Source organism: Seriola dumerili, unplaced genomic scaffold (genome assembly GCF_002260705.1).
Source record: "Seriola dumerili isolate Sdu_G_001 unplaced genomic scaffold, Sdu_1.0 BDQW01000149.1, whole genome shotgun sequence".
Classification (NCBI taxonomy): domain Eukaryota; kingdom Metazoa; phylum Chordata; class Actinopteri; order Carangiformes; family Carangidae; genus Seriola; species Seriola dumerili.
The window spans coordinates 8,673,410-8,701,397 of NW_019174404.1; the positions used below are offsets into that span (position 1 = coordinate 8,673,410).

Below are 27,988 nucleotides of genomic sequence, written 5' to 3' on the forward strand. Positions count from 1 at the left end.
TGCAGTGCATCATCTTCATCCTTCCAACAGGCTTTATTCAATCTAAAAACATACAGTATCTTTCATAAAAACATGTTTTCCTTTCAACTTTCCTTTTCCACATTTCATTTTCTCATTTACCATCTGACAACATCCCCCCAACCTTCTAAGACACTTTCCAAAAACACTAAGAATGTGTACATTACTGTTCCACAAATGTCCCTAACTATGTTTTATACTGGAATGCAACAGGTTACACACTACTTTTTAAAATGGTGGTTAATAGGTAATGAATGTGAGAGATTAAGTGTGGTTTAATCATCAAGACTCTCTGGTCTTAAGGAATGACTTGTTTCATTTACTCGGTGCACAGGATAGCGACTCCACGCTCATAGAAGCTATGAGGATCTTCCTTGGTGGCAATGTCAAAGTCAACAGTGAAAATGAGGTCAGACCTGGTGAAGTTCAGGTAAACGGGCAGAGTGACCTATAGTGGGAAGAAGAAAATAAGATGAAGACAGCAAAACCAAAACTAAACTTCATGGATGTACAGTTGTGTATCCATATTCATACCATGTGTCTCTTCTCAGAGTTGCCTTGCTTGATCCAGCGGAGCTGAGTCAGAGGCAGCTCAGTGGAGATGGTGGTGGACAGAGACAGCTTGTTGTTGGCACAAGTAGCTCCCTGCAGTTTCAGACCTGGGAGAAACAGTGAGCAAGTTTGACATTAGAAATCTTGAAACTAAATTTTACAGTATATTCCATTATATTAGAACTCAATTATCTTTTGGCAACAACTGGACTTATATTTTTCTGTTAAGCGAGTAACTGCCACACTCATGATTAAGCAGCTATAGTATAAATGGGAGCTTTCTTTTTTCTTTAGATTTAAAAGGTATTCAAAATGGACAATTTTCAGTTCTTGTATTCCAATGGCGACTTCTTTAACAGCTGTTTTACTGTATTTTTTGGACTCTACTTGTCTGACCTTTGATGCCAAAGCTGCAGGCATCCAGTGTGGCGCCCTGGGCACTGGTGACATTGACCTCCAGACACAGCTCTTCTAGAGACCAGCTGTTAGCCTGAGCCACATACTGGCGCGTTGCAGTGATGTAAGCCTCTGGTACAAACAGGCTGCCGAGGCACACGTGGATGTTCTTGTGAAGTGGAGACAGAGAGGGAGAAGAGGGACATAATAGTACTATGAGTGCCCTGGTTAATTTTTGAGGAATCCATCACACTATTTCAGACGCACAGGGTGGTTGATGCTGTACACAAACAGCTAACCAAAACTACCTTCAGTTCCTTTGCACCCCCGCTGGCAGCTCCCTGGGAGATGTTCTGCAGCTGTTTGATCCTCTCACTGAAGTCTGCCACCCACTGGATCACAGTCATGGAGGCTGGGACTGTGTACCGACACCAGCTGCGAGGGAGGATGCCTGCACAGACAAATGTATACCATAGTTACTTATACACTCAAAGTATAATCTGTTCAATGACGTCTTGCTGGTCAAAACAGACAATAAAGAATTAAGTGTGTAGTGATTTCCATCTATTAATTTATTCGTCCTCAAACAAGTAAGCTAAACCTATACAAAACAAACAAAATCAGAGTGAAAAACAAAAAGATTTTACCTTTAACAAGGTCACTGATGAGTGTGCGCAGGTCGTTGGTCTGCTTCTTCTTGCCCTCACACACTTGCACCACATCGGACAGATCCTGGCGGACCTCCTGCAGCATCTTGCCGCCCATCTTCACCTCACGCTCAAAGAACCTGAACAGTGGGTCCTGGTGGTTGTGTGTTGGGATGAAGAAGATATTAAATCAAATGCAGAAGCTTGGCAGATGCATCAGTGATACACAGAAGAGCAAGTACGTATTCATCTACTGAAATTTAAATGTTTTTACTTCTTTTCATTTTACCTCGTTACCTCTCGAGTCAAGCACAATAATTTTACACATAACATAAAGGGTGTTGTGCAGCTTCTTGTAGTGAACACACATTATTTTAGGTTTGTCTCCTGAAGTCTGCTTGTCAACCACCTTTCCTCTTATTTCTGCCATTACCTTGATGTTCTCCACTGTGCGTTTGAGTGGATTGACTGTTTGAGGCATGAGCTGCAGCCAGTTGCAAGCAGTAGTGTGAAGGGTCCTCATCCAGGCCGGCTGGGCATCAGATGTGGATGAAGCGCGCTCCTTCTTCTCCGTCTCATAGGCAAGGTCATCCTCATCCTCCAACATCTGCATTTTCAGCATCTTACCCATCATGTCAATGCCTGCGCAGCCCGGCAGAGGGAGCGAGTGAGCGGGGAGGGAGGGAGGTGGGGGAGAAGTGGAAAACAAGGCCATGGTGGCAGGTGGGGAGGAGAAGAAATTAATAGTGGAACAAAGAAACAAATAGCTTACCTCAAGGATGCTTTCATAAAAGCTTTGTTTTAACACAAAGGAATTTGTGGCAGACAGACAAACAAATTAGGACTACACTGGGTAGGACGAAAGACACACAGGGCTTAAGGCAACATTTCCATCAAACGTAGCCATTCAACACAGTTCCAAAATGGATAAATTAACCACATTCTTGACGGACTGGACCTGTAAAAGAAATGAATGCAACAAATGTAGGGTGTCGGGTTTTAGGAGAAACTAAGGGATGGGAGTGAGGATGAAAAGGAGAGGGAGTGTGGAGGGTGGTCCAAGGGGTAGATGCTTCAGGCACTGGGATTGTGGGAGTTTGGTAGAGTTGTCGAAAGCAATCTGACAAAACAGGGAAGGATATCATGGGGAGCAAAAAGGATCGGGGAGCTGTGTGGTTGTTTTGAATCCTGATCTGAGGGCAGGGTGGGGATAATATCTCAGCAAAGCGACATGATGGCTGTGAAATACAGCTGCTGGAGGGTGAGGTGACACACACCCATCCTTTAGGCAGAGCACCTTTTAAAGTACGATGGCTATGAACTACAGCTAGGCTACTACTACTAAGACTAAAACTAGGGGCTACTTCTGAAACCATAGAAAACTAAGTGCTGAAGTGAACTGATGAGAAGATAAGAGATTAGCAGGCGTATCCTTAACACATTTTTTGCCACCACACACAGTATTCTGCCCAAAGCAGGTGCAAAAATATGAGATCTCAACCACTCCACTGCACTGGGACACCCTGTCAAAGTAAGAGTTAAGACACTAGAATAGAGAGAGAGATGGTTAATGATTGGTCCTGTGAATACATGACATCTGAACAGACAGAATGAGATAGAAGAATAAGGATGTGCTGTGTTCCCGTCGCTGTGACAAAACACAACAGAGTACAGATGATGAAGACGACCGGTTGCAGCATACCCTGAGTGGTGAGCAGGACCTTCTCAGCATTGCTAGGCAACCCGAGCCAAGATGGAGTTTGAGTGTCGGGAAGCATCTCTACCCAGTGCATGAACTCCTCACGCCTGTAACAAATCAAAATTACGAGCAAACTTTACTGGTTGAGGTCATCAGGAGTCTTTCAGTATTCAACACCGAAGGAATGGTTATAATTGTAAAAGCCTGCCACTACTGACCGAATGCCGTCAGGCATCTTGATGTCCTTGTGTCCGTCAACCTTGAGGGCCAGTTTGAACTCGCTGTCGAAGCTTCCTTTGGTGAAGATGCGATCCAGGAAGGTGATGAGCAGACGCTGATCAAACTCATTGTCGATGCGGCCACCATAGATGGACTGGGCCATCAGGGTTTTCAGAGCTGCCCAGGGGATCTTGTCTGGTGCAATGTTTTGACGACCCTGTGTGGTTGTGTGTGGACAAGCAAAGTGTGACAAGGTTGTCATATTTTTAATACATAGTCAAAACTAATACTTCAGTAATTTATCTGATAAATTTAGTAGATCCGGTAGTGAGAACTGTATGAATTATTAATTCTTATTCTGACACATTAAAAGCAGTGTGTATTATTTCTGCAATATTCTACAACCTTAGCAGTGTCGTCCAGCCAGGTGTCAACGGTGTCACAGGCAGAGCGGAGGTCAGACTCTCCAAACTCGTATTTCTTGGACCATCCCAGCGGTGCATAGCGCAGACGCTCCTGAATAACTGCATGGAACCAAGCGAGCAGGAAGTAGAGACGAGCACGCTCGTTGGGAGCCTGTAGAAAGTAAGTAGACAGTAGATGTAAACGTTGAGGAAGCATACAGATGGTTAATGATTCATCTTCTTAAGTGTATGTTGGTGAACCTGATCTCAAGTCACCTTGCACATGCGAGCCACAGGGATGCTGCTGAAGGTCCTGAGCATGTTGGCCTTGACACCAGGAGGAGGCTCAAACACAAAGATTCGACCAGCACGAAGCAGATTCACTGGCACCTGGCAGGAAAGCACAGTACTAAGACTTTGACAAGGGTAAAAGAACAGGAACTTTGGGAACTAGAGATGAGAATTATTTCATAGCTGTGCTGTCACTGAACTCTTCAATTTCAAGATTATTAATTTTTTTTATAAGTGATGTTGTTTACCTTGGGGTTGATCTCCATTGTCAGGAAAAGCCTGAAGCTGGCATGAGGCTGCATGGAGTGGAGCTTCTTCTCCAGCTGCATCAGCCACCCAGGGGCCAGGTGGACGTTCTCCAACATCACCCACCTGCAGGATGAAAACAGTCCGGATAAAGTACAACAACACAAAGTCTTCATTCTCACAAAAACACAAACAACATTACTCACCTGCCAGACTTGACAGCAGTGTTGATATCTCTGTCAGCCTTATTGAAGCCCTCAGCTGAACCTGTGGACAGTGGAAGAAAACACGCCGTTACAACATCCTGACTAAAGCCTTTGACTTGGGTAACAACAAAAATCAAAAGTCAAGAGTTATGAGACGATTCCTTCCTTACCAATAGAGATTGAAGTGATTTGTTTGTTCTCCTCAGCAGCCAGATCTCTGACCAGCCCGCTGGCATCATAACCTGGTACAGAGCACATCAACACTGGGGTGCTGGGCTTCACCTACAAACACAAGGAGAAATATGTCAGCAACACAAAAGCAAAGGCCTCTTGAGTGAAAATTATCCAAGAAATATTTGACACTACCTCACTGTCCACAATATTAGCCAGGTCAAGAGGCTGCTCGACAATGTTCATGAAGCTCTCTCCCAGCACCTTTGAGACGAAAATGTGCGACATGGCCAACAGACGGTCGGGACGGAAGGCCTGAATCAGCAACAGCTGATGCACTGCCTGGCCAATAGGAGCTGAGCAGGAAGTGATGAAGGAAGTTGGTTAGTTATATATATATATTCATTAAAATATTACATTTCACACTTGCCTCCTGCATCATTTTCAAAATATGATGAGTATATATATACACTCACTGGACTGCTTCTCCTCTGACCACAGGTAAGGAACAGCCAGATCTGGAGTGTTGCTCTCAATCCACATGAAGAATTGCTGAAGCAACAAAACAAAGCGATAATGATCACTGATAAAGTTCATATTCAAAGACGGTCTGTTAGCACTTACAGAATCTGAGTACTCTAAGAATCTGAGAGTACCTGTTAATAAACTAACAGTACTCACCTCATCAGCTTCAACTTTGGCCACCAGGTCTTTGAATGCTGGCAGGCAGCTGAGACGGACCATGGCCTCACTCTGTTCAGTGGTCAGACCCTTCACCTTGGGCAGTGACATGCCCTTCAGAACAATCTCTTTACCACGCAGGAAGTGCTGGAACTCCGCATCATATGAGGGCTCACTGGAAAGAGACAGATTCAAAATGGTTCAAATGGTTGTACAGGTTGATGCTAACTGGAAATACTGTTTTATGTAGAACTACAGCTTGAACTAGATAACAGATTTTGCAGTAGTTTTGGTTTAATATCGGCATCCTACCTGGTCATGCCCTTCAGACTAATCTTAGCCAGCAGCATGGAAAAGGTAATGTGGTCCTGGTGCAGCATACCTTTAGCTACTCGGTTGAATGCCACCTACAGTCAAGAAAATAAATATGTTATATCTGTTTTGTTCATATCACCAAAGATAATAAGCCTCTTGTTTTCAAAATGTGTTCAAACCTGGAAGAGGTCCTTGGTGATGACAGCGAGTCTCTGTGAATGATCACTTATGTTCTTGAGGTTGGCGTTCTCATACAGCACAGTGTGGTAGGTGTCCAGGAAAAAGTGAAGAGAGTACTGGTACAGGAAGTGCATCTGGAACAAGATTTAAAAAAAAATCCATCAATGTTACTGATACACAGTGAGAGCTTTAAAAGGATTGAGTGAATGAACAAGATGTATCCAGACCTGGTTGAGAGCCTCCATGGTAAAGTAGATGCTGCTGCAGGCAGAAGACAGAGACAGGTACTGCTGTGACACAGCCTCCACCTCAGCCATGACGATATCCGTCTCTTCCACCTTTCTTGTGACCTCGGCTGCCTCCTTCTTCAAGTTCTCCAGTGTGGTGATGATGGTGTCGTCATCAAGGATACGGCCCTTGACCTCATTGAGGGCCTGCAGCAGGGATTTTTCCAGCTGACGCAGACGCAGCTGGAACTCACCTAAAAGAGAGAGGGGGAGAGTCATTGATGGGATTTCTCATTTCACTGAACTCTTTTACCTCCGAGACTTGAGTCTGAATTATCTTGTATCTCTGTCAGTGTTCATCCCCAGCTGTGCCCTGTCAGTGTGTTAGTACATCCGTCACTTTGTGTCTCACCTTGCAGTTTGAGGAGGTCAGAGCGTTTCTCATCCACATCAGGCCTCTCAGCCTTTAGGACCTCGTTGAGACACTGGCTCTGCAGGCTGCTGCGCGTCACAGTGAAGTTGACAAATGTCACACGAGAACACAAGTCTGGTGGGAACTCGACCTGTAAACACAAGAGGCACCATATAAAAAGTTAACTTTGTGTAATCATTTTAAGGAAGGAAATGCTCTATTCCAGCCTGAGACTAGACTCAGATATATAGCTATTAAAATTACTTAAACACCTGGAAGATAATCTACTCACCGTTGGGTCTCGTGTGGAGAGGAAGATGACAAATGAAGGTGACAGATCGATGTCTTGGTCTCCAAGGGTGATGAGAACACGTCCTCCAGTCCTGCGGACCTCTCTGTTCAGCACTGGGTTTAGGATGGGGTCGTAACTCTCTACATCCTTAAAGGCAAAAAATAAATAAATAAGGTAAATAAACAAATCCATGATAACTCCAAGGGCAGTGGAAAGTGATCACATAGCAAGTGCACAATAAATGACGGCAGTGATAAGCAAGTGCTCTTACCTGGACCAGCAGTGGGTTACCGAAACGCAAAGCACTCTCCAGGTTCTTTCTGAAGGCATCATCCAGGAAACTGGTTCTGGTGATCTTGCGGTCTTTGTACTCATTCATTATGAACTCTGTGGCTTGGCCTGATGGATCAATGATGAGCGGGTACCTAGAAAGTGCAATGGTATAGAATAAATCAATTAGTGCTTAGTATTTTATATATAAGTTATAAAAACTAAAAAAATTTGCAATGCCAGAAAAGACAGATACTGACCTGTTGAACCTGTTGAGCATGATGGCATTCTCAGTACAGAGGTCATCAGCTGGGAGGGAGTTGGCTTGCCAGCGCAGCCTCTCGTCAGCATTGGACAGATACTCAGTTCTGGCAATATCCGTACGGAACTGAGGGAGAAATTTAGGCCAAATTGAGTAATGAACCTGACATTCGATTACAGGAAATGGAAAATATGTTGTTGTGCAATGGTAGTTTATGTGGTAGGTTGTAAAGTGCTCAAAATCTTTGGTTGGTCACAATATAATATGGCTATAAACTAAACTTTGGCACATCTTCTTATGATTATAACAGCCTTTGTACTTCCTGAGCAATCAACAAATAGGTGTACTTTGATGACCTTTCAATGTCTTGTGTTAACAAGCTTATTAACCATGATGATCAAAAGTGACTTCTGCCATGTGTATCAGAGCTTCAAGTACCTGAATGTTGGCCTGCTGCAGGTGGTGAGACCAGGTAGTGAACAGGTTCTGTCTCATCTGTTGTTCAAAGTAGCCAGCATAGGTAATGAATGCTGCAGAGAGCAAACAGTCACCAGCAATGGTGGACATCTGGTTCTTGAAGGTCTCACTGGTCTTCTCCCAGCGTTCCCTTTCAGCTGACAGACTCTTCAGTAGGGCTGTGCTGCGGTTCACCTAAGAGGAAAACCAAGAGTTCAGGAAAATGCTGCAAGACACTTCAGTTCAAAGTGGAAAAAAAAAACAAAAAAACAATAAAGAGGGAGCAAAGCATTTATTTGAGGACCAGTTACCTTCGCCTCGACTGCAGCCAAGTCGGCCTTAATGGCCTGGGCCTCTGAGATGAGGACGGCATACTCCTCCTTGTAGCGAGCGATGCTAGCCTCAAGGTCTCTGATCATCTGCTCCACCTCTTCTGCCTTTGTCTTGTTGTCTGTGGCATCATCCTCAAGCTTCTGCAGTTCGTTACGCAGAGGCTCCACACGCTTCAGCATGTCAGCATAATTGAGCTAGGTTTGTGGAAGAACATGGTTACATTAATTGGGGTACTCTTTTTACCCATGTTTCATCTTCATTTTTATATTGTTTGGGGTTTCTTACCTGGGCAATTGCCCATTTCACCATAGGCCCACAGGCCAGAGAGGCCCTGTTGACTTGGTCGTAGTTGTAGCTTGGGTTGGAGAGATAGTTCTTCTTCATCTTCTCACGGATGGAGTCACTGGATAAAGTAGAAACAGTCCAAGAAGTTAGTTAAATAATTCTATGTGTAGTGTGGGAAAATGATCATAAATCACCAGAAATTAAATATGACTTTATAGAGTAATGCACAGGATGATTTCAATTTTGTTTGGCTTGGGGAAGGAGTGCAATTTCTACCATCTTTACTGTGAGGAATGCAAAATCATGAAAAGGACCTCTAGCCAGGATCGATTTTAATAAGTCAACAACAAGTTACCATCAATTCTGATTCAAGAAAAATCAACCAATGAGACTGCGTTCCAGGAACCTAAAATCAAGTAATAATCAAAGGTGCCGTTTGATTAATATATTGATTGAGTACCATTTGATCTTCCATTAGATAAACACTAAACACATATTTTGACACTGGTACCTCATTTCCTCAGAGGAAAAGTTGACTATGCTGCTGATGAAATTGTCCCTGATAATAACTTGTCTGATTTTTTTCCAGTCATTGGTCTCCTCGCCCAGCATAAGGCAGATAGACTCCAGGGCCAGTTTGACTGCAGCTGGGGGATTGGTCATAGCCCGCACTTCTACTAGGTGCTGCCTCTTAATAGAACTCACCGCTAGTTAGGTGGAAGGAGGAATGTGTTTGAAAGAAAGAAGTAGTAAGAGGAAGGGGAGAAGGGGAGCATTTAGGGCAAGAAGAGGGGAGGAATTTGAAACAGACGCAGGGGGAAAGACAGAGACAAAGAGGGAGAGGGAGCTCTTTAGTGAACAATTGCACAATGCATTCTCTTTTATTTCACCTGATCTCCTCCGCAGAGAAGTTAACAATGGTGGGGATGAAGTTCTCCCTCATGATGATGGATCGGATCTGCTTCCAGTCAGTCGTGCTCTCTCCCAGGAGCAAGCAGATGGACTCCAGAGCCAGCTTCACAGCTGCGGGTGGATTGGCCATGGAACGCACCTCCACCAGGTGCTGCTTCTTAATGGACTTAACAGCTATTAACATCAGGTGAACAAGGATGGTGATTATGAAAAGGAAGAGGCAGTGATGGGAGGATGTAAGCAGAGATCAAGTTGTTAACAAAAATCCCTTGGAAAAGACTTGAGTAAGAGATAACATTGTAATAAAAAAGGGAAAAACTACTGAAGAATGGAAGATGGAAGGATTAATAAATCTATTGGACAAAAACAGCCGGGAAAATAATCTTCTACCTTAACAGTGCTATAGAATACAATTATATAGTTATACTGTTAAGCAAAGTGTATAATAAACCATCCTTACATGACAAGAAATCAATGAAATGCACTATTAAGACAGATGTGAGTAAACAAGCCACTGTACCATTCTGAGCCTCAATAACAGCAGGCTCCACCTGGTCCAAGTCCTCTTTGACACTCAGCTGTTTGTCCTTGATCTTCTCCTGTTGCTTGTACACAGATTCCTGGATCTCCTGGCTCATCACCTGGAATCACAACAGTAACAATATATGAGTTAATAAATCTAAGTCTTTGCAATACAGAGCTAAAGGGATAATGTTAACATCCTTAATTCTTTTCTCAGGAGAAAACAAATTCTTTTTGTGTACCTTTTTCTTCTCAGCCTCCTGCTGATCTTTGACCATCTTCTTCAGCTTGTCGTTGGCAGCAGCATTCTTTGTCTCCAGCTCTTGGCTCTTGATTCTCAGGTCACGACGAAGCTCCTCCACCTTGATGAGGAGGCGTAAGTACAATTAGGGAATTGTAGAGCAAGCGCTAACAAAATGACTCTTCACAGCGTTGGAGAAATATATAGAATAACTTGGCACTAAATGTATGAAAAATTAAACATTAAATGAAATAAAATACAAAATGATTTTACCTGATCCACAGTCTCCTTGATCTTGCGGAGACCAACGTTGAGGTGCATCTGCTGCTCCTCTAACTCGCTGCGTTTCTCATTGAACAGGTTGGCATACTGGTTGATAAAGTCCAGGTAGTGGCGAGGAGTGATAGCCATGGTATGACCACCTCGCTTGGCCAGACGGTTGTTGGCCTGTGAAGAATAGATATCATGCATTAAGTACACAAATGAAGTATGCATTAGCAAATGTTAAAAGTATACATTTTATTTAACAGTGCTTCCAAATTTGCATCCTCACCTGGTGAAGTGTCTGGTGTACAAACACACAGCCATTGACGATAGCCTCGCGATGAGACGGTGGCTGGGGCAGTTTGTCATAGACGATGGGCATGTAGTCTGGCACCTTGTAGTTTGGTTTCTCCAGATCCATCTTGCTGGTGAACTCCTTACCCACCTGGTAAAGGGCCTCTGTGGACCAGTCTCCAAACCAGTTCAGCACACATCTGGCAGAGAGGAGGAGGGTTTTCATTACACAACAGAAACTACATAATTCTCTGCATTTCCCTCTTACGCAATGGATAAATTCACTCTCAGTGTTTATAATGTCTCTGTACCTGTTGAAGAGAGCAGGAGACGTCGCAGCCCTGTCCTTCAGGCCCTCTGATGAGGGGTTCATGGTGAAGACCACATGGAGGTTTCTGATGACTTGGCTTGTGAACCACTTGTACAGCTCTTCGTGTGTGTCGAGCATCAGGCCCTCTTTCTGGGCCCCCTCCTTACACTGAGTCATCAGTGTGGCATACTCATCTCCCTCGAACAGGCCAGGAACCTACAAACAACAGATAACATTAACATATCAAGAACCTGACAATCCAGACAGCTCTAATAAGATCTAACAATTGACGCTGTATAACAGACTACGATGCCGGCAAGTTACCTCTCCGTTGGCCAGCAGTGTGTTCATTCTCTCAAGGAAACCAGAATCCAGCACATTGGACTCATCCATGATAAAGGCGATCTTCTCATTCTTGCAGCCTGAGCGGCGCAGCACTGTACGCAGGTCCTCATCAAAGTCCTCTCCAGTATATTTCCTGTGGACCTAAAACACACACACAAAAGTCAATGAATACACACAGGTGAATGAACACATATGACTTCAAATACCTTTTATTTGTGTTTTACCAACCTTGATCTGGTAGACACTAAGTCCGTTCATCCAGGCTACGAATCGAGACAGAGTGGTCTTTCCTGCACCACTCACACCAATCAGCAGCAGATGGCCCTGAGGCTGACGGAAGATTCTAGAGAAGGAGAGACTCTTTTAAAAACTTGCTCTCAAAACAAATATACCAATTCTGAAATTCTCAGAAGTCAATGAGCAGCACTGATGTACCAAATCTCTGAGGCTTTAACTCACCGGTCAATTCTGAGGACATGGTCCAGCACCTCGTTGAAGAGCACCAGAGGGACATCCAACTCCTCTTCATAGAAGACCTTCAGACGGGCCTTCACATAGTCCCTCAGCTCCTCCTGTTCCACTGGGATGTAGTCCTGCAGCCACATACAGGACAATCAGTGAAAATTGAAATTAAAATGCTAATGACTAGAAGAAAACATTAACAAGGCAGAAATCATAGGATAGTCAAAAAAGCTCTAATTTACCTTGGAGAGCCAGTTGCTGTAGAGGATAGGCCTGTTGAGAGCCTTCTCCTTATCAATGTTGGGGAAGTGTTTGAGAGCGACCATGTCGATGTTTTCATCTGTCCACCTTCTCTCTTCATCACCAACCAGCCTGGAAAAGTGCAAGGCCAACCACATAGTCACCACATTTGGTCACTTTTCAATGTCATTTGTAAAAAAAAAAAATACAGACTAGTAACTAACACTCACCTATCCTGGAAGAGGCGGAGGGCCTCATGGGCCCAGATGCGGATGAGCCCCTCAACAGGTAGAGTCTCAAGTGGCCGCAGGGCCTCAAAGATACCCCTCACCCAGCGGGTCATCTCTCTGGGAGAGTAGATGTAATGGGGTTGGGTGTCCTGGGTGAACCGCTCCTGAGGGCGGGAAAAAGGGATTACATAATATATGCAAGCAATTTATGATTACGTTTCCTTTAAATTAAATTATTCAGACTATGAAAAGTTACCAATAAAACATACTCCTATTTGCATTTTCTGTGACAGTATGTAGTAAACTTGATATTTTCATTACACCATCATTGCCATTACCTGAGACATGGTGTAGAACTCAACCATAGCAGCAGTAAGAGGATCGGCATATGTACGTAGAGAGGGGATGAGGCGCAGCATGGCACGGTTAAAGGTTCCATAAATCTGGGTGAGAGAGGCTGGGCCAGGATAGTCCACATAGACCACAGGAACATGACGCAGGAACCTAGAAATAATACCGCATGGCCACTCTTAGGACTTGTCATAAATAGTTTATTTGTCACTGTCATTTTAAAATATCTATATATTTTAATTATATTTTCTACTGAGATGTTAAGTCTGATCACTGTACCTGTGTGTAAGAGGCTTTCTGCCAGGGTCAGTGGGAGGATTACAGGCTCCAACAAACTGGATCCTCTCCAGTTTGACCCAAGTCTGGTCTGAGGTGCGATAGAAACCTCCATGTTCCACCATCTGCAAAGAAACAAAACAAGGGAACCATTTCAAACAAGGACAACACATCATAATATATGGCAAAGTTATTTGGGAAATTATTTTTGCAATAATCCTGCAGCGACAGTTATGACTATCTCCCAACAACGTATCATACCTGTCTGATGAAAGAGATGACTCTCTGTGTGCCGTATTTGTCCATGTCCGGCAGATTGATTTCATCACAGAACAACACCAGCCATTTGCCCAGCTGGACGGGAGCGAGGACTACACCGTTGGGGGTACGGCGGTATTCACAATAGTGGTCAAAGGTCTTCAGCAGCAGCTCTGGGGTGGTGGCGCTGGAGAAGTTCAGACCTACAACCTGGTAGACAATAGGAGGAAATTTGGCGCTTACAAATGTTGACAATTACAAAATATAATTTCACCTGAATTTTACCCAGTTCATTTGTATTCAATGAGCCGTACGTAAAAAGTTCAAGAGATTTCTGAAATTTCTCAAATGCTCATGAAAAAAACAAGTTAACGAGTTACAACAACTGTTACTGATTTATGATCAATCTTACAACTCTTTGGTCCAGTGTCTCACCTCCATATCAGGCAAGGCCCTGAGGGCGCTGAACAGGGTCATAGTCTTTCCAGAGCCAGGAGGTCCACACAGCACCAGTGGTTTGTGCTCTGCCAGCCATGTGTAAAGCAAAGCCTCGTGGCGAACAGTGTCCAGGGTGGGAACCACGACATCAGGGGATGCCACCTTGTGGGTCTCCACTTCAATCTGTGGCACCTTGCCCTGCCAGGACTGCCATTCCCCTGAGATGCACACCTGAGTGCAAAAGAAATACATTTAGTTTGCCTCTGAGTACATTTACAAGAAAATGCTTGTTTTTCTTTACCTCACAGAGAACAATCAATAGTTACCTCGTAGTCGATGATGGGGACATTGGGAGCAGAGGGGAGGGGCACAGTGGTGATGCGACGGATGTATTCTCCAAGCTCCGCCCTCATTTTCAGCCGTCCGTCACCGGAGAAGGACCACAGCACGGCGTAGATTAGATATCTCTGTAGAAAGATAATGCCACAAAATTTCAGTTGTAAGAAAATGTACATAGTTCAAAGGTGTTCGTCAGGTACGCATGATGAGAGATCTATGCTTCTTTCACTGACAGCTGAACACAGAACGTTACCTGCATGTATCTCTCCAGCTGATCAATGGGCATGGGGAAGTCAGGATGGTTGTTGTTGTAGAGAGCCACATTACGGCAGGCCTGGTGCAGCATTGAGAAAAGGGAACCTAAGCAGCGCAGGCGGGTGAAGTCCATGATGTGCTCCATCTTGGAGGCATGCTCTATGGCCTTGATCACCAGGCCTGTGGAGGTGAAGTAAGGCTGCAGGATAGCTGCAACATCACGCTGGATCTAGTGTAAAACAGACAGCAGGACATCAGTTAAGAAATGTTTGACATCTCTTCTTATGTTTTTTTTTTAATTTATTTATTTTTTTATATCTTTTCAGTGTTTTTCTGTATTTTCTTCATTTTACCTGCAGCATTGGTGATGCAGTCTCCTCCTCGTCCTCTGTGCCCTTCCTCTTGCGCTGAGCTTCATCCTCTCCCTCATCCAGTGGGATGCTACGAATGCGAGCCAGGAAGTTGTTGAAGATCATGTCGGTGCTGAGGACATCCTCACTGAACCAGACCATACCACAGCGAGACACAGTGGCCAGGGTGGCGTACTTCAGGTCCTGTACCTCAAACATTACACGCACCTGTGAAGAGAGAGAGAAATAAATAAACATGCTCCCACCAGACCAGATTAAAATTAGGTACCTGTGCTTGAAGTGCTGTGCTTTTACATTTGGTGGTAAGCTGAGACGCTCTCCGTTGGGCAGGGTGAGCAGCTTGTTGTCATCCAGGACCGAGTTGAGATTTTCAACCCACTCAGGGTCAACATCACCATCAAAGATGATCCACTGGCGCTTCTGCAGTTCACCTCTAACATTGTCAATGATCCTGGAATTGAAAGAAAAAGCATTTTCAGTTCAGTTATCAGTTAGAAAACAACTGTTTAACTTGTTTTGAAAGATCAAGACTAGCCAAGCAGAATTATACCCTTAATAACAAACTGTTAACAGACTCACTTCCTGAGGACGTGTGTGAACAAGCCATCAGTCCATTCACGAGTGTTGGGGTCCAGGGTTCCGTACAGGTGATCCTTGCTGATGGCCTTGGGGTCGATGATGTGGGCCACACCCTCAACACCTTCCAGCCTCTCCAAGGCTTTGAGCAGCACCCTCCATGCCATGGTCTTTCCACTACCTGAAGGTCCCACCATCATCAGACCGTGGTTGATCTGTGTGATCTGGTACAGCTGGAGCACCTGGGAGAGGTTGAATAACCAAGTTTCAGAAAATTAAAGTCACTTGAACATTGTGGAATTTGATCCTTAATCTATAGGGGAACTTCAACAATTTCTAGAAGCTCTAAATAGACATAAATTAAGTTGATTTAGCTACATACCTTCTCCACCCACATGCTGCCTACATCATCACCATCCCCGTAGGTAAGGTACATCTCCGAGCAGACCTTCTTCAACTCCTCTCTCAGAGCAGTCATCTCTCCTCGAAGGTACTGGACTCCAGGGAAGACATCTGACAGCAGGCTGAACAGCAGAGGGATGTCCTCCGCCACCAGCTTGGGAACCATGGTCTCACACACACTCTGGATCAGAATCTAAAGCAAACAGGACACAGTAAGTGAAATAACCATTCATGCTCTGAAAATTTCTAGCTGGATTATAAAAGAAAAACGGTCAGAGGCGCAAAACTTCAATAATAAAAACAACACAGAAACTTAATTTGCAGGTCCAACAATATGTCATTTTTTATACCTCCTGTTCAGGAAGGTTCTCAGCGATATCATTTTCATCAACGACCTCTCCTCGCTCAAGCTTCTCCCTTTTGATCCTCTGGATGCGCTCACGCTTGACATTGCCAGCACTAATCAGCACGCTCTTGAGAGCTCGCAGGCCGAAATCGTAGTGACTCTGAGATGACAGCTGTTCGTCGCACAGCCTGAAATAAGAGGCAAGGGATTCATTCACAGAAGCAAGACCCCTGAATATCCTCTGAAAGGTATTTTGACTTTTGTTAGTACTTACTTGAAAAAGGGCACAATCTTCTTAGCGAGGATCTCAGCAGTGCGGAAACCTTGAGAGTAGAGCATGACCTGTGCGATCAGCTGGCGGTCAGGCTTGGTCATGGCCAAGCTGCGGAACAGCTTCTTCAGATTATCAGGCAGGTTGGAACGACCAGCGTAGCCAGGGTTCATGGTGATGAAGATGGCCATGTCTGGGCTCACCTTCACCTGCTTGTTCAGGAGTTCTGTGGTGACGGGCACACCTGAGAGGGGGACAGATGATATCTTATTTACACTGTAGCTCTCATGCAGAATTATAACTGCTGGTGAGACACTTATTTGCTGCCTCTCATCTGAATTTTATGCTTTAAAATGTTTTCCTCTGTAGTGTACAGTCTCCTTACTGATTATGACATCCCAGTTCCCATTCATATAATACTTACTCCTGTCTCTGTTTGGGTTGCTGTGCTCTCTCAAGGCCACCTGGATGTACTGGACCTGCTGGGAGACGGCAGACAGCATTCTCTCCTCCAAACGATTGAACTCGTCGAAGCAGCCCCAAGCTCCCACCTGACACAGACCCACGAAGATACGACCCATGGCCTACAAAAAGAGGAAATCAACAAAAGAGATAAGTGTGTTAAATCATTAATATGAGAACTAAATCCTGTAAAAACAACAGTGCTATACTGATCTTTTGTGGTGGTCTATTGGTGTCTTAGCAATAAACTAGCCAAAGAATGAAGAATCTGAGAAGAGTCATGTACCTGGAAGTCGAATGTCTCATCACAGTTAAAGACCAGGACAAAGCGGCCGAGCTGGTGACCAAGGGCTTTCACAGACTCTGTCTTTCCTGTGCCAGCAGGACCTAGATGACAAGACAAACTCAGTGAAGTTCAGTGTTTTTCTATGTAAAACTGTACTTTTCTTAACAGTTAATTCCCCATTTCTTGTGTGCAAGAAAATATGCCACATTCAACTTTCATACCAAATGGTGATCCTCCAAGGCGGGCCTCCAGAGCCTGAGTCATTGTCAGATAGCAACGGTCTGTCAGAGGGGTCTGGACAAGCTTGTCCTGGACACCCAGGTACTCAAAGCCATAGTTAAACTTGGCATTGGCCATCTGAATGGAGAGCTGTTGCAGGACATCTGTCTGCTTGGGGTCAAAGTAGAAGCGCATCTGACTGAGCCACTCGAAGGACTTGGGGTTGTCGATCTTGTTCTTGATGAGAGTCCTGGTCACATCACGTTGGTGCACCAGCTCAGTGATCTAACAGGGAACAGAAGATTGACTTTAGAGAGTTTTCATTATACAAATACTATTGTAAAAGAAAGGATACTTTTCAAAAAATCCCACTGACCAGGTGCTCCAGTTTCCTCCTTCGGAGTGGGGGCTGCTCCATCAGCACAGTGTCAGCCAATACATTGAGGGTGGCCTCCACATTTGACAGCACTCCCTGCATAGGCGACATGTCCCCACCACCAGCGATGGTGGTCAATGCAGATTCGATGTTCTCAGACCAGGCAATCTGGGTGGACAGGACCACCAGCTGGGCCTGTGGACGGAGGAAACAGATATATGAAATTTTGCAAACATGTTGCCAGATTTACATATCTATAAAATATATAGGGAATGCTCTCAATGCCGACCTGGTAACGGTCAATCCAGCTGATGTATTGGCTCAAGTCAATGGCTGTGCCCTTGTTGAAGGCTGTGACCTCTGTGACAGACTCAGCTAGCAGCTTGGCCAGCGTCACCCTCATCTCCTTCTCCACCAACGTCAGCCACTCGTTGATCTTGGGGTGCTCTGTGATGGACACTGGTGTCTTGTAGAAAATTTCTTCACCCTCCCGGGAGGAGATTCCCAACACCTCAGTGTTGTCCTCGTTGAGCAGGATGCTGGAGACACCAGCAAACATTTTTTTGAAGTGCTTCTGCAGTTTGGCCACATTCTTGCTGTTACCTATGATCTCAAGCAGGTCCTCATCTCCTACGAAGTAGAACCTGTCAACAAAAAGAACCATAAATTAATGCATGAATCAACATACTGCACAATTAGAATACAATACATATTCCCTCCTTCAGCTGGCTCTTCCCCAGTGTCATCTTCATACCTGGGGAATGAGGATCTCTCCCTCTCCAGGTATTCTCCAAGAGCTTTCTGGATTTTTCCGAGAAGGTCAGCCAGACGCTCCAGGGACCTCTGTACTCCCTGTATGTTCAGCACATCCATCACTAAAGGAGACTTTGTCACCTTCTTCATCAGTGCCAAGAACTCTGTGCTGATACTGTGGAATAAAAACAGACAAATTATGTTAATTTTATAGAAGAAAATTTACAGAAGTAAATGGAGGGGAGTACCAATATGTTTCCTCAAGGTTGTCTCTTTTTTTTTTTTTTTTTTAAATAAGGGTCCTTCACTTACCTCTGGAATCTCTGGGTTTCTACTGGCAGCAGATGTTTGATGTCAGCGCTGCCTGTGAAGATGCCTTCCAGGTACACCCAGCGACGCTGGACATCAATCCAAACGTCAAAGAGAGCCATGATGCGATTGAGCTTATCCTCCCAGCTCAGAGCGTCTTCCTCAAACACCTGGGAGAAAAAGAGTACGGTGATGACGGAGCTCAGAAAAAATGAAATATTTGTACAGTCTCAAACTGTTGTGTCAATGAAGAGAACACCAACTGTTTACCTTGTAGTATGGAGACAACTTCATGGCAGACACGCTGTTGATGTGTTCTTTGACCTTGTTGAAGAGGTCATCCCAGCCTCTAATCAGACGACACTTGTTCTGGTAGTTCACCAGGTCGAGCTCATACGAGTTCCACACTTCACGGATCTGAGAACCAGCAAACACAGAATTATAATAAAGTTCTACAAACATTTGAGTCATTTGTAATTATCTGGATTGGAAGCTGTAGATAAAAAATGTAAACTGCCCCCTATAAGCATTACAGTTACACTGCATAATCTCTTGAGGACCCTCCCTCTTCACCTGTTTTAAGAATTCCTCCAAAGCCATTTCTCCCTGGGCTACCAGGAGAACATCCTTCACCACCATCTCATTCTTCTGCAGATCCACATCCCAGATCTGTCCCAGAGTCAGCTCCGACAGGACCCAGTTCACATGCAGACGCTTCATCAGCTGCTTCCAGTGGCGATCCTTGAGAGCTTCTGATTTCAGCTCAATCACCAACATGTTGACCTGGTGAGAGAAAGGAATAGGCAAAGAATTTAATAAGCCATTATTGTATTTTTAGGTTAAATTTGTGCTCCGTGGGAAAAACTTGATGCCTGACCTTCAGGTATCCTTTAAGCAGCTTCTGGACATACTCATAGGAAGCATACTGTCTCAGTCTTGCTTGGAAGTTCTTCAGCTGGTTCAGAAGACCATCCAGGGTCTGACGAAGCTACAATCACATAACAGAAACACAAGGACAGGTATATACAAGATCATTTCACAAATATACAAAAGAGGTTGAGTAATCTGAATGATTACTGTAGTTTCCTACCTTGCGAGGCTGTACGGACACCCATGGCTGCTCTTTCATCTGGTCGATTTGCTCCCAAACCTTAGACAGCTCTGACCACACCTCCTTCAGGTCATGCAACTCCTCCAGTGCCACCTATAAATCACCACAAAGAAAGAAAAGGAGCCCAAAAAGTATTTACTTAGTCATCTCTCTTGTCTTGGAAGAGGTATAACAGTTAGAGCTAGAAACCCATGCATAATTTGATCTTCAAATAATGACTTAAACTTTTATGTGAATGTGTGCATGCATTACCTGGACCCTCTCTTCACTGCCGCTGAGCAGGCCAGTATCAGTGAGCTCCAGAGCCTCTTTGGCACGGGCACACTTCTCTCTTTCAACCTTCAGACGGCCAAAGTTGCCTTCATAGATGGTCAGAGACTGAAGAGCCTCCTCCGGACGCAGGCTACCCTGATGGACCAGAAGACATTTGATTTGAATTATCTCAGGTGATTGAAAGTCACATTAAGATATGTGTCCACTTAATTCTACTTTAAAAATGAGCAGTAACCAAAAAACTCCAGGTGTGACTTTATTACGCTGTATTCTAAATATAATAAGATGACTCAATTTCTCTTACAGCAACTGGTTTGGTCTTCTCCCAGTCATTGAGCAAGTCAGTGGTGCGGTTTTCCACAGCTTTGTCCTCCTGGACAATCTTCATCTGTAGGTTGGCCACCTGCTGCTGGATAGCAGTATCCTTGCGCTTCATGATGTCACTGAAGGCCCCCCATTCACCTTCAATGTTGTCAATGTAGAGCCAAGAAGGAGGGAACTGGAATCTCTGCTTCTCCAGCAAACGCTGCCCATTACGGAACAACTAGAGATAAAGGAGAGAGAATCGGATTACAACTCAAAACTGTCCTTAAAGCATGCCGTTATACAAAGGCCTGAAGGAAAGGATACTGAATGTTTCAGAGCACTTACATCCACATTTTTCTCAAACTGTTTGATCTTGCGCTTCAAGGTCTGGACATATGTTATGAAGTTAACAGCATCTGAGGTGCTGGCTGTGTCCACAGAGTGTTGCTCCAGATCTTGACGGGACTAGTGAGGGAACAGAAAAAGTTCTTAAGTTGTTGAAAGTTGATTAAAAAAAAATATATAGTTCACAGAATAATCTTCAAATCAGTGTCTGAAATTAATGTTACCAAAGCTGGTTAAAAGATACACAGTAATTTCTCAATAATATCACGTGTTACCTTGGAGATCTGGGCATGGAAGTCCTGCATGTTCTGGCCAAGCATCTGTCCAAACTTGCTGAGGACTTCTTTGTGCCAGGAGTCGTACTTCAAGTTAACCTTGGACTGGACCTGTTGTCAGGGACAAATAAACATTTAGTAAAAATTCCATTTGTGCATAAAAACATTTTTTAACATAACATTGCATTGTAATTTAATTACATTGCAACACAATTAATACAATTAATTTGCATCAACAATGGGCTTATGTAGAGGAGACTTCCCTATTCCCTTAAAAATGGTTAGAAATACAAAAATATAAGATTTTATCTGGGACTGTCATTTTTGTAATAAAGATTCTCTTGTGAGAAACAGCTTTCAAATACAAAGCCGGGAACTAAGTCATCATTACCTTGCCATAGTCAATGACCACAGGTCCAAACTCTTTCCGTGTCTCTGCGTTGTCAAATGTTCCTCGTGCTTTCCGGATCTGGACCAGCAGAGCCTGCCACTTGGTGAGATCTTCACCCAAACGGTTGTAGATGTTCTCTGCTTGCATGTCCCACAAGCACTGGTACTGCAGCCACACCTGGACAGAGCCAACAAAGAGAAGTCAATCACTGAAAGAGGAATATTTTAAAACTTATGCACATATAGAAAGAAACCAGAAAATGCAAGCACAAAAAGAAAATGTTTCACAGTCATCAAGCTGTCCAATCAGCAGCGTAATGAATGTATAATAACACATTGCTCATGTGCTCTTAAACTGATGAGGTTTTTACCTTGACGTACTGCTCCACCTCATTGACAATGTCTTCGACAGCATTATAGGCTTCCTCTAAGGCTGCAGGGCCATCCGGCATTCTGGTCAGAGCATTTCTGTAGAATTTCTCCTCCTCTGACAACTCGTAGTGGACGCCCACCTAGTGAGGAAGAACAATCGTTTTTAAATAAAAGCAACAGCACAAGTGCAACAGGACGTCACATCCATATGTTTTTATACTGGTTTTGTGGAGTGTGAATCTGATCCCTACTACTTAAATGGTCTCTACCTGGTATCTCTGGCTCTGGATTCTGGGAAGGGAAAGGATGACCATCTTCCAGGCAAACATCTCCTGGTAGAGCTTGTAACGACAGTCCTCAATTGGTGGGTTCAGGTAGATGACCTGGTTAGTGATCCTCAGCTCATGGACAACATTCTGGGGATAAAAAGTAATAAAATGGTCAGCTCTGTCGAGGTATGCAAAAGTACCTCAGGTTTTAGAGGTAATGTATTAACATTTAAAAAAAAAAAAAAAACATGCCATAAAGCAATACAAGGTCACTATTCACAATGCTTACCTTGATCTTAGGCTCGCCTCCAGGTTTGTGGCTCACTTGTGGAGCTTCTGTGTCCATGTCCACATCAGCCTTGTCCTCCACCTGGCCTCGGAGCACCTGGGTCCAGGCCTTGAGGCCAGCCTGCAAACGCACTCCCAGGATGCGTTCAATCTAAGGTAACAAAACAGTGCCGTTTAAAAACCATCCATGTGAGTAGAAACAATGGTTCAAATATTCAGTGCATTTCCATTCTGACTCACTACATTCAATATGTAACTGAATGAGAACAAAAGTTAATTCTTGTCTTGTGGCTAATTTGCGGTACCAACCTCAATGTCAAGCTTGTTGACCCAGATGGGCAGGTTGGAATAGGAGTGCAGATTGAGGTCATCCACTGCCTTTTGTACTCGGTTGAGGATGTCAGAGAAGGTCTTGTGGTCAAACATGCAAGTCTCCAAAGAGCGAACCTCCAGATCTATTTTCTCCTCAATCAGTAAGAGGTCATCCACCTGGGAACAACATACAAAAGAACAAAATGAACTTGTTTGGAATGATTAAACATTTGTCGTTTAACTCCAAAGTGACAGCTTGAAGCAAATCTATATTTATTCTAGATGTATGCTACTGAATGGTGACATCTCCACACCAACCTTCTCTTGGAAGTTGAAGACGGTCTCAGCCAACCTCTGAACATATGGATCGAGCTTGTAGGACTCCCAGACTAGAGTGATGCCTTCAGTAATGAGAGCCTGAACTTCTTTCTTAAGCCCAGCCACCAGCAGGGAGATAGATATCCTCTCCTCCACCTTCTCACAAGTGCGCTCGTAGGTGCGAACACTCTCGATCAAAGAGATGGCAAATGGGTAGAGCTGGTTAGCTTGGTGGGCTTTGTTGACGATGGCCAAAGGAACGCGGAAGCTCAGCCACTTGAGGTTGCGGACCTCTTTGGATAAGGTGATGATCTCTGGCAGGAAGTTGACTTTAAGCTTGAGCATGTTTCCTGTGCGTCCGCGGGCACGAGTGCTCTCAATGGTGAAGATGCGGCCAGACACACCAAGGTTACGCTGCTGCACCTGATTTACAACAGAGAGGGGTGACAAATGTTTAAAAAACTGAGGAACAGTTAGCAAAAAAATAAATAAAAACATGCAGTATCAAACATGCAGAAATAAGATCAATTTTAAAATTTATGAGAAAATGGCAAATTAATACAATGTACTATATTTATGTCTTTGTACAACTCCATACCTTGCGGGCCCAATCATCAAATATCTCTTGAGTGTTGAGTTTAGCCCTGAAGCTATCTCCATCCTGCTTCAGCTTAAGCCCCTCCACATGGTTCTCCCAGCCTTTTCCCAGAACGTCCTCCACCCTCTTCATGTATGCAGTCAGCTGACGGTCAATCTGTTTGGCCCAGATGATGGATCCAGACACAGGTGGCAGGTCCCGGACGTGGCTCATCTTACAGGCCTGGCTCTGAGGATACTGCACTTTGAACTTGTCGTGCAGTGACTCAATGTCATCTTTCACACGCTGGATGAGCTGTGTCTGGTACTCCCGGATGGCACCGCGGATGTGTGGGCGCACAAAAAGGGCATTGAAGCGGGAGAAGATGCGGAACATCTCATTGGCATTCTTGGCGGTTCCCAGCTGATCACGCAGGCGGGCAGTGATACGGGTCTCCACCCGGTCGATGCGCTCATCGTAGCGCTTCATGGCAGCTTCCCAGGCTTCCATGCCTTCCTTTGACACATCCAGACCATCAACCTCTTTGACATTCTCGTATGCAAGGTTGACTTCCTCAATGGCGTTGGCATCGGCCGCATCAAAGAGAACTCCGGCTACCTTCATATCTTGAGGCTCAACTGTCTCTCCAGGGGCATGCTGCGGCACAGCGGAAACCTGAATACAAAAAGTTAGGAACAATTTTTATGTGTGTGCGCATATAAAATAAGACATCTCTACAATAATAGAACATTTAAATGCTCATGTTATAATAATGGCAAGATGTGTTTGTCAGTTAAAGTGAGGCCGCTGACTGCAGCTTGTAAAAACCTTTCTTGTCTATAAAAAAAATAAATAAATAAAAATAAAGTATATCTACCTGAGGCCTCAGCACACGGACAATGACAGCCCTCAACTGCTCGTGCTGCCTTCTGAAACGTCTCATGTGGTCCAGGCGGGATTGGAGCTTCCTGTGGGCAGGGCTCAGACGCCACACCATCTTCAGGTTCTCCTCTCTCTTTCTCTTTACAATGTCCCTCAGAAGCACCTGGAGTTTCTCATACTCATCCTCCCAAGTCTGGAACACCTCGAAGCAAGCCACCATTACCTGTGCACACACAGAAGTTCAAAAGTAATTTAGGAGGATGTATAATGTTTTGAGCAGCTAAATGTAAACGTGTACTTCTGGGGGGAAAAGGCACAAAAGGTAATTTATGAATAGAGGCCAAACCACACCAACCTTTTCAAATTCCTCATAGGCAACGTGCATGAGCTTCCTGGTGCCCAACACCTTGAGAAGCTGGGAGCTCAAGTCCCTGGAGATGGCCTCAACTAGACGCAGTGCTCTCTGGATAGGGTACTTGGTGTTCCTAATCTTTTTCAGGTGAGTGAATATGGCCATCAGAGCCTGGCGAATCTTATCAAGCTCTGAGGCAGAGAGCAGGTCATTGAGAGGGAAGTCCTTCATCAGAGGATTGTAGTCATTGACAGTCTCCACAGCCTGTTTCAGACCTGTGAGAAGTAGAGGAAGCAAACATGTTCATTGTTGAAACTACTGTGAGCAAATAGAGTACAAAGTTACAAAAACTAAGTAAGTTTTGACTGGCTGTTACTCACCAGTGTCAGTGTCAAAGCTGACAGTAGCATGGAAACGTTTGCCATGTTTGAGAATGTCCAGTGTGAGCAGAACCTCAGGGCTCTCTCTCTTCTCTTGGATCCTATTAAGGGCTCTTTCCAGATTCAACCAGAAACTGATCTCCTGCAAGGCTGTGCCTGAAGCTGGGTCACGATCAAGCTTTGTCACCTGATGAAAGGATGGGTGTCATAGAAAAATAAACCCAGTGGTGAGTATGAGAGAAAAATATTTTCTAATACGCCCATTATATGAAATACCAGAGCACTGTTTTGTTTTAAAATTGAGACAGAAATATGAATTGGCTCTCACCTTTTGGATCTCCCTGATCCAGCGGTTGACTCCAGACTGCAGCTGGTTAAGGAAAGTTGGGTCCTCCACTTTGTCGCCAAAGTCAGTGACCTTGGGCTTCTCCCCACGCTCATAGCACTGCTTGGCAATGTTTGTGATGATGGGGTGGATGAGCAGGCTGATCTCAGGGATCTCAATGTTCTGCTGCAGGTGGAGAAGTCCCATCTCCAGCTCAGCAATCTTTTTCTCTACGGAGGGAGCCATCTTATCCCCATCTCTAGAGGGTGATGACAGAGATTTAAGTGCTTTGGAGGAATTTTCCATCAATGTCACTTTTACTTCTGAATGCCGAGTTTGTGATTAAGTTCATTTCACAGGTTTTGAAACCATCAAAAATGTAAGACACATTCTGACAATTACCTGTCTGCTTTGCCCGATTCGCGGATATAGGACTTGAAGAAAGGTGCGACAGCATTGCTGATGAAAGAGTGGAGTGTCTCGTAGGGAGAATCCTCACTCAAGGTCAGAACTCGAACTTGGGTTGATATGGGCTTGTCTGCATCGATGACTCCTGTCCTCTTGATCAAAGCCAAGCTGGAGGGAAGGAGAGGATAAATACATTCACAGTTCAGAATTAAGAGAAGTGGAAGCTGAGTGCCCTGTGGTAAATTAAACAAATGTCTTAAATATAGAGAAAAGGCAACCTCCTTTACTCCATATAAACATTTTTTTATTTTACAAATGCAATTGCATGCTATGGCAAGGCTGAAAGTAAGACCTCCCTTCAGCACTTAGGATGCATAATTTACCTGTTGGACTTGATCCCATAGTGTATGTCAATGCTGACGTTATAAGTGATGCACTCTTTTTCTTCCTCTCCTTCATCTCCAACATCCTCTGCGTGAAGAACAAACAAAAAAAATCAATGTCTGAATGAGTCAACAGAAAATTCATAAAACCATATTCTGTGCACAGTCAAATTAAATAATGATCATTGAATGTTTGTGTTTGCAAAATTCCAATATCCAGTTATTACAATTAAAAACTGTCTATTGGATGGAAAACTATTACTACTTTATCAGTGTTTACATTTAATTATCACCATATCACTCGGGCCGAGCACTAAGATATGCTCTGTTCTTAACTTATTCACCATGTATTTAGTTAGTTAAGGTCAACAAAATTACTCTGCTGCTAATGGTAAACAAAAATTAGAATTGGAAACTAGACAAGGGTGTAGTTCTTGTATGTATTTCTGGGCCGTGTTGTTGCAGGATGACAAGTGCAATTAGACTGCCTGGTCTGTTTCCATCCATCTATGTCCCTACCATCCTTTGCAAGTGAGGTCATGGCTTGCAGGAAAAGATAGATATCTGCAGATACTGCACTCTCTGCATTGCAGCATTAGTATTCTTAGTGCAACAACATGAATAGGCTGGGGCTGGAAAACCAAAACCTACAGGCTCAGCCTCTGTGGCTGCCTGGTCATGTGCTATATCAAGAGATCAAGGTTTAGGACTCATAAAAACACGAGTAAGGGCAAACGGGCCTGGATTTTCCTGGAGGAAACTGAAGACAATGTGTTCATTGACGCAAGCTGGTTCGCATGATAACACCCCAGGAAGGTGGATACAACATGACTTGTAATTATGACAAAGGATTCATTCTCTTTGAATTTCTATGATTTTGACGCTTATGGCGTTTTTTAATCTCTAAATGGGAGCTTTGTCTTTCATGAGCACTGTGCCATTTTCTCTTTTGAACAGCACCATTCATTTACTAACCTGATTTGGGCATAAACGCATTGGTAATGCTAACTTACATAAAATTCTACACCAACATAGCATTGAAGCAGTTAATTCAGCTGGGGCTTTAGTTGTATGTATCACACCTTAAACATATCATTAGATAGCTAACACTGAGCACCTTCTTTGTGTTATTGCTCCCCACCCGTGTGGCGTAGTAACCTTACAAACGATGTGATGGAGCAAGCTAGATTGGTATCGTTATCTACCCGGCTGTCAAATAATACTGACCCACATAAACCTTTAATTTAGCAAACACTGTTTAGTTTAAAGCCATTCTGGTGATGAATTTCATAGCTACAGACACGTTGTGTTCATAATAATGAAACACTGAATAAAAAGTCCTGGTATTCTCTTCAGTTTAGCTAGCTAACCACCCCTTGCTAAATGTACCTTTAAGTGCACTTCTTTCGACCAGGACAGTGTGAATTTGGGGATCGGCCAGAAATTTCCTCATCTGCTCCACGGCGCTCTTCTCCTCTAGGGCGGTTTCCAGGGAGGCCGGGGCCTCGCCGCCATCTTCCAGGAGCAGCGGTACCAGTTTCCGAATGTGCTTCTGCAGCACCGAGGTATCAGCGACCGTCTGAACGGCAGACACCTCCATGGTGCCGGAGTTCTCCTCCGTCCCCCCGCCGTCGGACATTCTTTGAAGCGGTCAACGACGACCTAACGCGGAGCGAAAGTGATCAAAGAAACAAGACTGACGTTGTGTTGGCCGACTGCAGTATCTACTGAGTGGGTCAGACGCTGACTGTC

At 44.3% G+C, this 27,988-nt stretch overlaps 1 protein-coding gene across 1 annotated transcript; it reads right to left on the reverse strand.

Annotated features, from left to right (window-relative positions):
• On the reverse strand, positions 1-27,956 carry dync1h1 (dynein cytoplasmic 1 heavy chain 1). Its single transcript, XM_022750346.1, has 78 exons — positions 27,626-27,956; positions 26,237-26,324; positions 25,848-26,021; positions 25,449-25,704; positions 25,121-25,307; positions 24,744-25,015; positions 24,384-24,611; positions 23,528-24,181; positions 22,930-23,352; positions 22,609-22,788; positions 22,301-22,450; positions 22,012-22,158; positions 21,742-21,882; positions 21,372-21,548; positions 20,981-21,091; positions 20,706-20,825; positions 20,359-20,598; positions 20,034-20,189; positions 19,761-19,874; positions 19,548-19,658; positions 19,244-19,453; positions 18,941-19,087; positions 18,674-18,840; positions 18,363-18,536; positions 17,898-18,252; positions 17,609-17,803; positions 17,235-17,517; positions 17,014-17,114; positions 16,690-16,849; positions 16,269-16,509; positions 15,999-16,182; positions 15,629-15,841; positions 15,250-15,488; positions 14,965-15,121; positions 14,653-14,877; positions 14,298-14,528; positions 14,032-14,172; positions 13,703-13,936; positions 13,271-13,477; positions 13,013-13,134; positions 12,721-12,886; positions 12,383-12,546; positions 12,155-12,284; positions 11,910-12,043; positions 11,679-11,793; positions 11,430-11,591; positions 11,107-11,321; positions 10,791-10,995; positions 10,511-10,684; positions 10,239-10,358; positions 9,995-10,115; positions 9,453-9,648; positions 8,563-8,680; positions 8,256-8,471; positions 7,927-8,139; positions 7,487-7,614; positions 7,228-7,381; positions 6,957-7,103; positions 6,665-6,815; positions 6,253-6,506; positions 6,025-6,159; positions 5,843-5,937; positions 5,531-5,705; positions 5,326-5,401; positions 5,045-5,205; positions 4,849-4,960; positions 4,679-4,739; positions 4,475-4,598; positions 4,212-4,325; positions 3,937-4,107; positions 3,531-3,748; positions 3,316-3,419; positions 2,047-2,255; positions 1,614-1,767; positions 1,275-1,417; positions 967-1,135; positions 553-677; positions 1-466 (listed from the first exon to the last, which is right to left on the reverse strand). Exons 1-78 carry the CDS (start codon positions 27,873-27,875, stop codon positions 338-340), a joined length of 13,923 nt encoding a protein of 4,640 aa, XP_022606067.1. The 5' UTR covers positions 27,876-27,956; the 3' UTR covers positions 1-337.
• Between the last annotated feature and the right edge of the window lie 32 nt (positions 27,957-27,988).